General features: G+C 41.8%; 1 protein-coding gene across 1 annotated transcript in view; it reads right to left on the bottom strand.

Annotated features, from left to right (window-relative positions):
• The window catches only part of COL7A1 (collagen type VII alpha 1 chain), a 171,378-nt gene that overhangs the window by 96,272 nt on the left and 59,371 nt on the right, over positions 1–15,735 (bottom strand). The window contains exons 8-12 of the mRNA XM_083155611.1: positions 15,040–15,169; positions 14,561–14,683; positions 13,177–13,326; positions 9,878–9,997; positions 6,834–6,980 (exon numbers count right to left, since the gene is read on the bottom strand). Coding sequence (XP_083011737.1) covers positions 6,834–6,980; positions 9,878–9,997; positions 13,177–13,326; positions 14,561–14,683; positions 15,040–15,169 — 670 coding nt within the window. The remainder of the gene's footprint in view (positions 1–6,833; positions 6,981–9,877; positions 9,998–13,176; positions 13,327–14,560; positions 14,684–15,039; positions 15,170–15,735) is intronic.

Below are 15,735 nucleotides of genomic sequence, written 5' to 3'. Positions count from 1 at the left end.
AAGCAACAATGCTAGCTATAACTTCAACTCAAGTCTTTGTGGAGCATTGTGTAGTCTGTAGTCTGGAGAACATTGTAGAAAACATTGGGGTTCTGGTAGAGGTTTTGGTGTCTACTTGCTAGGTTCAGGTCATTGAACCTCTATTGATGGATCTAAATCTCCAGGACAGTCCACAGGGTCCCAAGCTGGTTAGAGTAAAGCTTTGACCAGATTATGTCATTATAGCACAAGAGATTTATTTAATGGAGGTGACATTCATCATGCCAGAAAGGTTAGGAGCCAAGCTGGACTCAACTGACCAACTGAACTCAATGATCTGATCCGCATGGCATTGCCACAAGTCTCCCACCGGAACATCTTACAGTACTTTAAGGGTCCAGGTTGGAAGTCGCCTTGCCTGCTTACCATTTGCCTGCTCTGAAACACTGACCAGGCAGCAGAGTAATCTTCAGTGGGTCATCGATAAACCTGACAAAACCATTGTGTATATCCTTCTTCATATTTGCTCACTCTGTTGGAACAACATGGCAACTGATTGCCCAAAGAGTTATCAAACTTGAAGCCAGAATTAACATAGGCTCTTTCCTCTTTGACTTTATACAGTAGCTCTCTTAAAGGCTGGTATGAATCTTTCGGCTAGGCCAATGGTAGTTTGATGGTGAAGAGCTGAAGTATAATGTTTCATTATATTTCTTTAATAAATCTCTGGAATTCAGCTGACAATTGCAGACCATTGGAACTACAAATCTTGGCCTAAGAAAAGAATCAATTTCCACCAAATTCTAAATTGTAACAGTTATTGAGTTGCATTTATGCAATTTCTGCAAACATTTGCTTTGGCGTTTGGGTGGTTTCATCACATTAGTCCTCTCCTGCCAGTTCTACACATTAGTACTCTCCTGCCAGGAAATATTTGAAACATTGGATTTCCATATTCTGGCCAGCTGATGACAGTGAAGTCAAAACATTAGGTGGCCAAACCGGTCCTCGAGATCTACCAAAAGTCCACACTTTCCAAATCACCTAGCTGGTTCACAGCTGTAGTCATTTTGAACTGTCACATTTTCAAACATGCTGCAGTCATTCCTACTATAGATCCACCAGTGGCCTGAAACACCACATGAACTGTTGGTAGACCTTGAGGACAGGTTTGGCCACCCCTGGCCTAAAGGGTCTTGAGAAACTGAAAGACAGCTTGCACAGTGCCTTCAAGAGATATCTGCTCGTTAAGATAAATTCTAATTAGACCTTTCAGGAGCTGGATCTGCTGCCCATCCAAATAATTCTGCCTCCAGAGTTGTCCACTTCTTCATCTGTCATGCCCGCGTCAAAGCTTCAACTATCAGCACCAAATGAATTTAATGGCAATCCTAAATTATGTTTTGGCTTTCTGTAGCAGTGTAATATGCACTTCACCTTGTATTCTGTAGTTTCCCCAATGCTAAAACACGTGTGAACTACATTGCATCTCTACCCACAAGACGGGCTCTTAATAGGGCGTCCCCTCTGTGGAAGAAGACTGACCCCTTGCTGTCCAACTACTCCTAGTTCATTGCATTCATTCCATAGCCTGAAAGGGCTCACAAAGTTGACTTTGAGTGGAGCCTATAATTTTATCTGTGTTTGCAAGAAAGACAAATGGAAAACAACCTTTAATATCAGGGAAGGGCACTACAAATATCTAGTTATGCCATTTGGTCTCAGTAATGCTCTCGCCGTCTTCCAGCACTTTGTTCATAATATATTCCAAGACCTTCTTTATTTTTGGATCATAATCTTATCCCAAGATCTGAAGTCCCATCTTGAACAAGTTAAGGAGTTTCTTCAGCAACTTCATAGCAGTCACCTCTATTGTAAACTTAAGAAATATATGTTTGATGTTTTAGGGTAAATCATTTCTGTATCTGGTCTCCAGATGGACCCTGTCTCAAAATCATGCCACATGCACCTAAAAAACATATTTAAAATTCGCCCTTACCTTACACAAGACACTGCAAAAACTATAATCCATGCTCTCATCATCTCACGCATTGATTATTGCAATAGTCTCCTTATTGGCCTTCCCCAATACAGACTCTCACCAGTCATAGAACCTTGCATTCTGGTGGAATCGATGCAATAAAGAATACAGTATCTATCCTTATGTATCAATGCCTATTTCCCTATAGATTGTAAGCTTGCGAGCAGGGCCCTCCTACATTTTGACTGTCTGTAAATACCCTGTTTTGTTGTATCACTGTCCCCTTTGTAAAGCGCAACGGAATATGCTGCGCTATATAAGAAACTGTTAATAAATAAATACATAAATAGTACAAGCTGTGTTATTTTGGGATAAACCCTCTCTTGGGGCCTTATTCTAGTTCACTCTTTCTGACAAAATCCTTCTTAGATGGACAAAACCATGTGCACTGCAGGTGGGGCAGATGTAACTTGTGCAGAGAGAATTAGATTTGGGTGGGGTTTTACTTCAAAATAAGATCTATATTGCAGTGTAAAAATAAAGCAGCCAGTATTTACCCTACACAGAAACAAAATAACTCACACAAATCTAATTCTCTCTGCATAAGTTACATCTGCCCCCCTGCAGTGCACATGGTTTTGTCCATCTAGGAAGGATTTTGTCAGAAAGAGTGAACCAGAATAAGGCCCACAGTTCCTTTGCTAACTACTACTGCAAAATGTATATAAGGCTTCTCCACATTACTGGCCCCATAACCCGTAAAGCAGCAGGTCCCATATTAGGGCCTCCAGAAGCTATGTCTGCATTTCAACTCCTGAAGCAATTCTTTAGTTCCGCACCTATTTTAAGACAACCAAATGTTACCCAGCCCGTTACTGTAGACGTGGATGATGCATCTGTGAAGGAGTTGGGTCGGCGCTCTCATATATGTGATGAAATGATCCCAAAGGCAAACCAGATTTTTCACAATGCAGCCTAAGGGCTCCATATATACATTCAATACGTTCCCAGAGGAGCATTACGCAACAAGCCAGTGAGATTCTGATATCACATACACCCGCCCACACTTCCAGTGTTCCTTTGATAAAAAAAAAAGTTTTGGACACACAGAATGGTTTCATGTATGCGGGCAGTCAGGTTACTCAGAATCAGAGTCAGGGAATTCAGAAATTTGCAAAAATATGGGAAAAATATATTGATAGTCTGGATGAAGATACACAAAGATATATATATATATATATATATATAAACTTTTTGAGTCAACTGCATGGTTTTCGATTCGTCAACTGTCAAGAACCTAAGATTTCAATTTAAATGTATTTTAAATAATAAGTAAATAATTTAATAATAATAAATATTTAATAATTATAATTAGACCCTAAATACTAAGGATTTAGTCTTGTCTTGTCTTCACCCCTACCTAACACTCCCTTCCCCATTATCTCCCCTTTATGTTTACTTGTATTGTATTGTATTAAAAAATATTATATTGTAGATGTTTATTATATTATATATATATATACTATATATTATACAATGCAATTTTTCTTTGTAATGCTCCAGTACTTCTTGACTTTGTATAATTGTATAATTCGTCAATTGCAAAATAAAAATATTTAAATAACAAAAAATAGGACACAGGGATTAGGCTACTTCCAAAAGACCTAGAGCCTGATTCAGATTTATGCACCAATGCCGTAGACTGTGCACGTGTCAAGGTTCTCTATCGATGCCGCCTGCAATCAGCAGAAAAAAAATTACTTCTAGGGATTGTTGAAGTGAGGAGGGCCCGAACTGGTATCTTGCTTAGGGCCCCACGAGGTCTAAATCTGCCTCTGAAAAGAACATCTTGCCATTGAAGAAAGGTTCTACCTGTTGGAAAGAGCTCTCTTGCCAATTTCCATGTACAACGATCGTAAGAATCTAATGTATTTTAAAAAGGTGTCCTTTGCCCTGGCTAGCTAGATGGGATCTATTCATTTCCAGATTCGACTTCACGTTATATCACTGTCCAGGATGACAGAATGGCAAGGCCGATGCACTCTTGCTCCATGTGTTTGGATGAGGAGTCCGCTACTTCTGAGCAGTACACTTTGCTTAATCCAGCAGTTTTCGGTTCTACCAGACTGTCACCTTCCCCTCCTCCGGGAAAGATGTTCCTTGTCCAAGACTTGCATAAGAAGCTCATTCAGTGAGCCCGCACTTCACAGATCATTGGATATACTTGAGTACAATAGGCCATAAACTTTGTATAACGTTCTTAGGGGTGTTGACCATGAAATTAGATATGCAAAAATATGTATTTTGTCCAGTGTGCTGAGCACAGTTCCTCATCTTCAACCTCCGTCCATTCCAAGTTATTTACGGACTCACATTTCAATGGACTTCATCACAAACCTCCCACCATCCAAAGGTCATAACCACTGGCGGCTTCAGAGATGGGGCTGTAGCAGAGTTCAAAATTTAAAAAAGGGAAGCCACACCCACTGCCAGTGAGTCAGTTAGGAATGGCAGTTGGCGGCTCTCCCATTTTTGAATTGTGAACTGTGCTGCAGCCCCTCCCCTGCAGCCACCACTGGTCATAACACATCTGGGTAATTGTAGGCCACGTCTCGAAGATGGATTATTTATTTGTAACTCTCTCTCCACAAGTCGGTGGCCTTTTGCTTTAATGTTTTTCAGTTGCAGTTGTCTTTCTCAGTGTCAGCACTGTCAGCAGAGTCATACTCTGGTGGGCTCCAGACATTTATATGTTATCCTGGATCTGTGCCTTTTGTCCAGGGCAGATCTTCTGCTTTCTCACATTCTATGTGCCCCACTGTGGCATCTTTGATAGACTTTATCTCCGTGGAAACAGCAGTGACTGGCATTGAGGGTAGATTTGCCTTGATGAAGGTAAGGAAATTTCTGACCAGATATATGTGCGGTGCACTGTAGGTTAGGTAATATCCGGTAAGCAGCCTTTTCTGAATGCGTTTTCTAATGATACCATATAGTAATCAGCCTCGTCTGTGTTAGTCCATCTCCAAGCTGGCAGCGTCGTGATCATATAACTCAGCAACATGTTGTGTTGTGGATTTGCTTTTCTGCTGACGGCATCAATGCAACCGGAAGCTCCCAGTAATGACTTTGGATTTACGTGACTCTGTCGAATGCCCACAATATCCTTTAAGGCCTTATGAGCGGGTGTCAATGGCACCAATAGCTTGCACAATACACTACAAACTACGACAAGAATAATAAATTTGAAATAGTCCCAAGGCGCAGCCAATCCGTGCAGCCACAAATCAGATGGAGGACCACAAAGGCGTCCCCACTGATGAAGATTTTCAGGAAAGAATGAACTTGTTGGCGCTAGATTTGTTGTCGCAGATGTTCTTACGATCAGCAAGGATTCCCCCGCTGATATTCGGTATACATGCAGAAATAAATGCAGGCTGTCAGAAAATTATATTTTTGAACTATATACTTAGGGGATCCAGTGACTACAGAGAGAATTCGTACCCAACTCACAAGAAAGCGGGAGAAGATATTTATATAAAGGTATCATCATAACGAGTCCTCTGAGATCACCACGTGATATATCATAGATCACAAAATACCAGTGAGGGTAGCTTTCACTTGTATGGATGCGAACCGTACTCACTCGCTCATGCGGGAGGTGTAGTTAAGGTTTATTTTAAAGTCATGTATGTGGAAGAAGCTGTCTCTAGGGTCACCACTTGAAGTGCAGTAAATCCCTCTATACCCAATATACTGTACAGTTGATTGCTTCCTCAACTGCGTATTGTACCGTACTCTCGGTGAGAAGATTCTTTGAAGCATATAAAGCTTTTTTGGAGACTCAATCCTTGTCTGACCCCATCTCAATTACCGCACAGGTAAGTAACGGCAGTAAAGAAGGAGAGGAGAACGGTCTCAGTAAAGTCCGAAAAACGTTTAATAAAAATTCATACGATGGATAAAACAATCCCCTGAGGAGCAGCCACATTGGTTAATGACCGCTTTCACAGGAGGACAGCTTACACCAGAGTCTGTTCAATCACTTCTTGCCAACATGTTTCAAAAGCAAAAGCCTATATATATATATATATATATATATATATATATATATATATATACTAATACAGCTTCTGTATGTAACTGCATCTCATTAGTAAATGTTTAGCATATATAGGTATATAGGGCATAAGTAATCTTTGAAATTCATGTGAACTAAGCTCAAACTTGTGAACTTCCTGGCTGCCCCAGGCATGTTGTGGGAAAGTGGGCGGGCCAGTGGGCATCATGACACGCCCCCAATGCACAATGCTGCGATTACTGGCACTGTCAAGCAGGAGACGTGGCCATGATGACTTGATTAAATATGAAACGTATCATTGGCCGTCCTGACTGCCCCCTTTTGCTCGGTAGAGGGGCGACTCCACTCAACTCCAGGCAGTTGTGGGCAGATGGCATCCAACTCCGGGAGATGTGACTGCTCTTCCAGATGGCCGGGGGCGGCACCTGATTTTTGGAGATCTCCCGGCCATTTCTGGCGAGTAGGCAAATATATCTTAACCCAGGTACTGTAACAATGTCATCCTAAGTTGTTAAACGCCAGAAACAGAAAGTTTAGAGCTGCCAGTTAATAGGACAAGCTGCACCCCCGCAGAGCATCTCTGGCCAATCAGCAGCAGCGTTAGCAAGCATCTTAATGTGACTAGTCAGGGTGGGAACGCAAGGTTAGGATCCATTGCTCGCCGACACCTCTCAAGCTGCTACGGTCGCCGACACAGAACACCAACGTTCCGCTAGTTACGGGGAAGGGCAAAGGGTGAAAAAAATGCATACATTTTAGGTGGCTTTATTCATTAGTGTTCCTATGACGCACCTGTTTTCACTCTAGTAGACACAGCCGGACCTTCCGTGGCTCCAAACAGTGGCCTGATGGAGACAGTGTACTCAGTGTTGGGCTGGAGGTTGCGGATGGCGTACGAGTTAATGTTTGAGCCCACATCAAAATCTTTAGTGTCTTCCTCTGTGAGATAAAATAAAATCAGATCAGTAACCTGATCAGATACTGAAAGAAAGAGAGAGACTGAGCGAGGGAGGGGGGAAAAGAGAGGGAGGAAAGAGGGAGAGAAAGAAGTAAAGAGAGAAAGAGGAAAAGAGAAAAAGAGGGGGAGAGAAAGAAGTAAGGCGAGAATGTGGGGGAGAGAAAAAAGAGGGGGGGAGAGAAAGAAGTAAGAAGAGAAAGAGGGGGAGAGAAAAAGAGGAGCGAGAGAAAGAAGTAAGGTGAGAAAGAAGGGGAGAGAAAAAGAGGAGAGAGAGAAAGAAGTAAGGCGAGAGAGAAGGGGAGAGAAAAAGAGGAGCGAGAGAAAGAAGTAAGGTGAGAAAGAAGGGGAGAGAAAAAAGAGGGGGGAGAGAAAGAAGTAAGAAGAGAAAGAGGGGGAGAGAAAAAGAGGAGCGAGAGAAAGAAGTAAGGTGAGAAAGAAGGGGAGAGAAAAAGAGGAGAGAGAGAAAGAAGTAAGAATAGAAAGAGGGAAGAGAAAAAGAGGAGAAGAGATAGAAGTAAGTAGAAAAAGAGGAGGCGAGCAATAGAAAGAGAGTGGAGCAAGTAAAAGAGAGAGCTGGAGATATTATTATTATTATTTATATCATTATTACGATAATGCAGTAGTAGTAGCAGTAGTAGCATCACATGAAATATTACAATTTACCGGTAAATATTAGGGACTCTGACTCTAAGGGGTGACAGTGTTACTCTGTTTCTTTGGGTATTTTTCATCTAAACCTGGTGCTTGTAGCTCTTAACTTTCTTATTAAACTAACTGGGGGCGCTGCCAGCGACGAGGGCACACATACCCCCCAGCGTCACTTGTATGTGTAATGGAGCCAATTGCTGATTCATTCATTTATCAAAATATATAGTTTGGTTTCCACTTTAATATGACACAGTGGTGTATTTACTAAGGTCCGGATTGGTTAGAATTGGAAGCATTGTCCATAGCAACCAATAAGATTCTAGCTATTATTTTCTGGAAGCAACTAGATAAATGTAAAGTAGACTCTGAACGGTTGCTATGGGCAACTTCTCCACTGAAAACCTGCACCTTAGTAAATATACTCCACATTGAGTCCGATGCAGAGTGAGTACTGCACCAGCTTGCTTAGTGCATCGTGCATGATTTTTCCCTACACATCTATGTTTGCATCTGATATGGGGGAGGAGCGGGTACTTTTTAGCAGGGCCCAGGTCTGCTGGAGGGGCCCAGGTCCCACACCCCCACCCCCATTGCAGGGTGCCGGGCAGAGGATTACAGGCTGCCGCCGCAGCACGGCCTCTCTCTCCAGCTCAGCTGTGCGCTGAGCTGGGGAGAGAGGCAGGGGCAGCAGCCTGACTTCTCTCTCTCTCCCTCTCTGTTATTTTTTTAAGGAGGTGTGGCCCCACCAGAGGCCACACCCCCTTAATTTTACCTGGGAAAGCCTTGGACGGCACATCCTAATTCCACACCTAACAAGAGGTGATATTCTGCAGAAACTTGTATTCCACACAGGTAAAAGAACATGCCGGTGCCCACTCTGTAGTACTAAGCACTACACTCTAACATACAGCCAAATTGAGGTGCTTAGCATAATTATTCAAATATAGGGGCCCCCCAACCATGACCAGCTTTCCTGGTGGGTCTCTTAAACTAAGTGTCAAGTCCAGGGCACGGGACCCCCCCCAAGTCAGCACAAACCAGCCATCCCAAGGCATCACACTAGTGAGAGGTTCCACTTTGCGACCATGGATTTATTGCTACCACATCTATTGTGGAGGTACGTCACAAGGTTGTATGAGGACGGCCAGTATTGTGCCTTTTCATGTTGAGCTATTATTGTGGTGCCAGTTGTAAACCCGACTTTGGATGGCTTCCAGAAATTCCTTCCAACTAGGTAACTCCCTGCGCTGGCCTTGTGTGTGGAGAAGACAATAGCTGGCACCAGAGAGGGCTCCAGGAGGTACAGATCTTTACGCTGCTCATATCACAGGCACCAGCCCCATGTACATTGTCGCTCATTATTATATTGTGTTGAGGTTTAGACTCTTATAATGAGAAAACAAATTAATTGCACAAGCTGCCATCTACGGCATCTGACTGTACAGAGAAAAACTCAGATAAACGAGTTTGTTTTCTGCATTTTTCCAGGTTTTTTTTTTTCTACTAAAACATCAATTAAGCTCCCTCCATTAGCAATAATAGGGGTGCATCAATTATCTGGGGAAATGATGAACGACTAATAATTACAGGGTAAATTCCTATGTGAGTGAGCACAACTTACAAAGAATTCATTGTATATTCATTGCATAATGGTAGTCCTAATGCTGTACAACTGAGTATGGGTATTAAATTCATATAATTTGTACTACCAACCAGTGGCGGATCCAGGGGCGGGGCTACAGTGCAGTCCACAATTCAAATTGAGGAGCCACACCAACTGCCACCCCACACACTGCCAAACATCACCAACTGGGCCTCCCTGGTACTTGATGCCGGTGGCTCTGTTGTTTGAATTTTGGTCTATGCTGTAGCTTCACCTCTGGAGCCGCCACCGCTGCAACTACTCAGTTTTTAGTGGGAATAAGCTAATTTTACACTAGAACACAGTAAGAGAACAGTTTACAGACAAGGTAAATTAATATTTGAGATCTATCCTCTCTAAAAAAAAAAATTTCATTTGGTCGTTTTTTAAATGAGACATTATGACATAAGGACAGTAGGTGGCGCTATGATTTCAGTTGTCACTGTATAGTTTCTCTTGTTGAAGCAGTGTACTGCCTTCCAGAATCAGATTTATTTTTTATTAACCCTTATTCTGTGATAGAAATGTATATTGGCATTAAAGGTTGTGTGCCATCCATGATCAATCCCACCAGTAGATCTACTCTACCTGATTGAGACACCCAGGAGATGCGATAGCCGGTGGCCCCACTGACGCTTCTCCATGTCGCAGTCATGCTTTGTGATGTCACATCCTGGATGTTTAGATCGGTAATCCCTTCGGCACGCTCTGTATGTAAGAGAAGTCATAGTCTTAAAGTATTCTCTATACTGTAGCTTTAATAACAACATCATAAAAAAACGATTCATTAAAATATAATAATCAAAACCTAATTGCCAGTGGTATAACATGAAGCTCGTTAATCCTTTCCACAAACTCTGTCTGACAGCACATACTGAGCCTATTCCTACAGCATATATAGGTATGTTATATTAAATATCAAACAATACATATAGAAAGAAAAAGAGTTGTCACTGTGTGATGCACCAGAAAAGAATTCAACCCAAAAAATTAAACTTTTATTGTATATTAAATAATATACATTTCTCCAGTGCTTCTCCAGTTAGAAATGATTTTCTGTTACTTCCCACATGCAAGTGAATTCTACCTTCAAGTTAGTGGCTGTGCGATGGGGTCACCAGTCGCACCATCATAAGCGAAAATAGTTTTTTAGAAGAATTCTTCAGTGACCCCCGCACAGCCGCTAATATATTATTCTTTAAGAGATATATTGACGATCTCCTGATTTTTTGGAGGGGGGACCAGTCTGAGTTTGAGGAATTGATCAAACAACATAATGGTAAAAATGGCCCAATCAAATATACGTACTGTATGAGTTTACAAGAAATTACTTACCTCCATGTCAAAATCATCAAGTCTGAGGAAGGCTTAATTACTACATTATTCACTAAAGAATCAGATCGTAATAACCTGCTTCAATATCAAAGTTTTCACCCAGAACCATTAAAGACTGGGTTACCATACTCACAATTTATAAGGGTAGTAAGAATCAATAATGAACCACTAGAGCTCAGGTCCAGATCAATGAGATGATGTCCAAATTTGAGGAGAGGGGTTACCTTAGGATATTCTGATACAGGCCAGGGACAAGGCATTGGCACTTGATAAAAAAACTCTTTTATCCGCTAAAAGCAACAGGAAGTCAGAACCCATGTTCCCTATAACATTAGCAGTGGAGCGATTAACAAACTGGCTAAGAAGAGTTGGTCGATTATATCATCTGACAATGACTTGTCCCGGAGTGATCCACTCACAGGCAAGTCATTTGACATGACATCACTTCACCTGAAAATCTAGGTTTGTCATATATCAGATTATTTGTCCTTGCAACAACGAATGCCATTCGTGCCACCATCAATACAGGTACCAGTGACCAGCCGGTGGCCCAACACTTGGGCATGCGCACGGGATATCCTCTATCCATTATCGGATGATAGATCAGGTTGAGAAGCCTTTAAGAGGAGGGGACCGTGGCAGAAGGCTCCTTCAGTGTGAATCCACATGGATTGTCCGCCTCAAACAGGTTCTGCTTTGCATTTACTGTATTTGGAGATTATGATTTGTTTATTTTTGTGATGTGGTTTCAATTTTGTGGTACTTATGTAATATCTGGGCTCCCGTTTTTCTTATGAGACCGCTGCGCTCACCACGCTTCGGGCACGGTGGCTCACTGCGCTCGCCACACTATATAAAATCAACTCCATGCGTAGTTGGATAGTAGGGTATGAAAAAATGGGGTGCATTTAACATGGGAGCCCAGATAATACATAAGTACCAATTTTGTATCTATGCTATATTCTGTCTGATTGTAAAATGCAGTGTTGAATATTAGGGTTGCCCGGCAACGATGTTTGCATTGCCGCACGCCCTGCCTAGGCCGTGTCTGATGACGTGTGCCCGTCGAGCTGGTGGTGACCGGAAGGACTGTTTGATTTGTTGGTGATGGTAGAGGGTATATATGTAAGTATATTTTGATATCAATTTTATTTCCTGATGAAAATGCTCCTGGCATTGAAACTTTGATAATTTCACTACGTTTGGAGTCTGAGTGGCGCTTATTGGTGTCTTTGTATTTGACCCCTGCGGGTTTTGTGGTCACTGGGGGCAAGCAACGCTGGACTTGGGAGTGCTGGCTGAATGGACTACATATATATATAGTTGCCGGCACTCACTGCATGAATTATCACCTGCCCTGTGCCCTCGGGCACCCCCGGCTCCTCCAGAATTGCTGCTGTGTATATAAATGTAAACACTGCGGCACTTAGTACTTTAGCAAAGAAAAACAACAGATAGTAGTACTGTGACGTTTCAGCCTTTATTAGGCTTTTTGTAAGCGGTTTTGAATAAAAGCCTAATAAAGGCTGAAAGTTCAAAGTAGTTCAGCTATCTGTCGTATATATATATATATATATATATACTGTATATATATATATATATATATATATACATATACATATAGAGGGGTATATATATATGAATAGGGGTGTAAATAAATCTTTGTCTATACCATAGCGAAATTGTAGTAAGGGCTCCCACCTACGCACCAAAATATATTTATATGCACCAGAATCTCATTATAACCTCAACAGTGCTAAAGATACTGGGTTGTGCTTCCTTCAGCCCCTACAGTTTGTTTAAAACACACACACACACACACACACAATATAATGACTTAAGGCCCCCATACACGTTGCAATGAGAAGCTGCAATGCGTTGTGATGAGATGCGCACTCCCGCGGGCATCCCATCGCACAGTACAAGTATGTGCTGCACATACTTCTTGTACTGCCCGCGGATCACATCGCATTACACGCAAATCACATGCAAAACGCATGCGATGCGATCCGCCCGATAATGCGTCGCATTGCACGCAGTTATCGTAACGTGTATGGGCACCTTTATGGGACATCCTCAATGTCCACTGGGTCCTAGGCAGGAGACTAGGTTGTATTATGTATGATATTAAGGCCTCAATAGGGAAGGCCCATCGCATCAGCACCGCCGGCATGCTGCACCTACATTATTACACCTTGGAACATCAGTAACTTTATTTTTGTGGACAATGTGAGGATGATACATTGACTGACCAAAGAATGCTGCACCTAAAGTAAATCAGTGATATCTGACTTTGAGCCGGATGCACTAAGCTTCAAAAGTGATACAATAGAGAGTAATAAACAGCCAGCCAATCAGCTCCTGACATTTTTCAAACACAGCCTGTGACATGGCAGGTAGGAGCTGATTGGCTGGCTGTTTATCACTCTCCATTTTATCACTTTTGAATCTTAGTGCATCTGGACCTTTGTAAATGGCGGCATACTTTGAAGCATACACATTGCAACTTACTTAGATATTACAGTCACATTATAACTAAGCGGTAGACTCACGTGTGCGCCCTGTAATTGTTACTGGGGTGCCGGTCTGCCGCTGGTATTGAGGATAGAGCACAAGGACATATTCTGTGTTGGGCCTCAGGTCAGCAATGGTGTCTGACAATGCGCTCCCACTCAGGGTCTTCTCAGCGGTCCTCCCGTCACCTGGGCATCAGCAATGGAAGATAAGATGTGATGAGTCACATACCTGTACAGTGTTCCTATAGTGATCCAGTCATCTCTCCTAGTGGTGCAGGTGAGTCATGAACTCGTTCAGCCTCTAGGGCCGAGAATTCTTTCATTATGGAGATACATTGCCATGTTAGGGCGCGGTACAGACTAGAACACATCAGGACTACAGACATGTACAGGTATGTCCACAGGTGAGACTGGCCACCATCCAGGTGCTCTGAGGTCCTCTATTTTTAGAACATAAAGGACCCCTTTAAATATAACCTGACATCGTTTATACAACACAGAGAAAAAAGTTCTCCAGCATCAAATGTCGGAATCTAATTCAGCAAATGACAAATATTCAGTCAGATATGTTCCGACACATCTTATTAAAAAGCCACAGGAGTAACTGGCACACACATAGACGCATCCAAGATGTCTCATTTATGGACTACATTATTTTACATTATAATCGCTATTCTCAATGAATATTTCCTTACAAGGTCCAAAGAAGAAGGAAATTAAATTGCTCTCAGTGACAGAAGAGCTTAATTTGTGCTGCATAGATGGTTTATATTGAAAATGAGGACTGTCTATGGAAAGTAGGGACTGTTGTTGGCTAGGTGCTTTGCAGGACAAACGCTGGTTTGCAGAGCATGGTTTCCAGTTCAAGAAAGGCTTGAGGACAGGAGCTGACCTGTCCTTGTTTCAGTGGTCCAACCAGGTAAATGTAAACCCATTTGTTTCAACCCTTTGAGAAGTTGGATTCTCTTATTGGCTGGTTGGTCTTACCCTGTGAATGTTCTAATTATCTGATTGGCTAGGATGGTCATTCTCTGTGAATGTTCTAAGGCTCTGACTGGCTAGTTTAGTCTAACTCAGTAAATGTTCTAGGACTCTGACTGGCTAGAATGGTCTAACTCTGTGATTGTTCTGGGATTCTGATTGGCTAGGGTTGGTATAAACATGTGAAGAGTTTAATGCGCTGATTGGCTAGGCTGGACTAATAAACTTTTTTATGCTGTACCTGGCTACATGTTGGCTTACTAATGACCACACTATGCAGGGAGCATGAGAGGTTGAACAATGTGATACTCATGTGTGTGCAATGTAGGACACAGGGAGATTTGCATGCAAAAAACATGTACAATGGACAAAAAGACCAGCATTATACAACTAAATAGTCATAATAGCAATAGCCATTTAGCTTACAGAATGCACTAACCTCTAGTGGAGTAGGTGAGTCGGAATCCTGACGGTGGTTCTGTTCCAGAAACGGACCATGTCAATCTGAGGAAGGACGAGCCGGCCTCGGACACTCGGAAGTTGGATATGCCAACTGGGCTTACTGCAAAATAAGTATATTTGTATATTACTGATATTGACCAACTTTGTATAAGGGTAAGGGTAATATAAGGGTAGATCCTGGGACCACACATAGCCCTGCCCTTCACCAACTGTCTTTAAAAAAAACCACTAAAAACTGCATAAAAATTGGTTCAGTTACTCCAGATAATTCAGGGCTCTAGTTATGTTGCTTGGAGATAGATACAGTCTAATGCCAATCAATTAGCTCCTGTCATTTTTAAAATACAGCTTTAAAAATGTCAGGAGCTAATTGGCTGGCTGGTTAGTACTTTATCTCTCTCTGATTTATCTCCAAGCTTTGATAAATCTTCTCCACAGTGTATGAGGACAACTTACATGTTCTTCCCCTGCCAGAGACGGATTCCCCGATGCTGTTGGCGTACAAAGCGGTCACTGTGACAGAATATTCTGTGCCAGGCCTGAGACCTTGTAAGACGGTATCTGTTTGTGCTCTAGTCAGGGTAATCTGTGGGCAGAAATCAGGACTCAATAAATTGTCAGACTTTGAATGCAAATAAAAGACATGAGACCTCTAGGTACAGGAATTAATAAAAAAAATGTTCATATAAAGGAATTTTCTCCAATATGAACAAATGTCAGCTTCAATACGATATACTTTAAAAATGTACACATAAATGCACATATCATAAATATTGTCACATTGTATACATTGTATTTAAGTCACCTGTATGCTCGAAAGTCTCTCTTAGATATAAAATGTTTATTTTAAAGCACAGTTATTTTTTGTATGGAACAGTTTTTATTTCTTCAGATACGAGGAACCGCCATGGGCATCAGATTTGCTCCGAGTTTTTCTATTGTATACATGGACACATATGTAGAACAAAATATATGAAATAGTTATATGGGACAAACCTGGTGCTCTTTGCACATTTCATTGATAATGTACTTTGGAGAGAGGGTAGTGAGTTGGCAAATAGATGTGTTTCTTATCTTATTTCTTATTAATTTAAAAATTATTCATGGTTTAATTACTGTGTTGCTCATTTCATAGAATGCCTCACTTCCAGC

This window comes from Crinia signifera, chromosome 8 (genome assembly GCF_055691185.1).
Source record: "Crinia signifera chromosome 8, ASM5569118v1, whole genome shotgun sequence".
In the NCBI taxonomy this organism is placed as follows: domain Eukaryota; kingdom Metazoa; phylum Chordata; class Amphibia; order Anura; family Myobatrachidae; genus Crinia; species Crinia signifera.
This window is presented reverse-complemented; position numbering and strand designations above follow the sequence as displayed.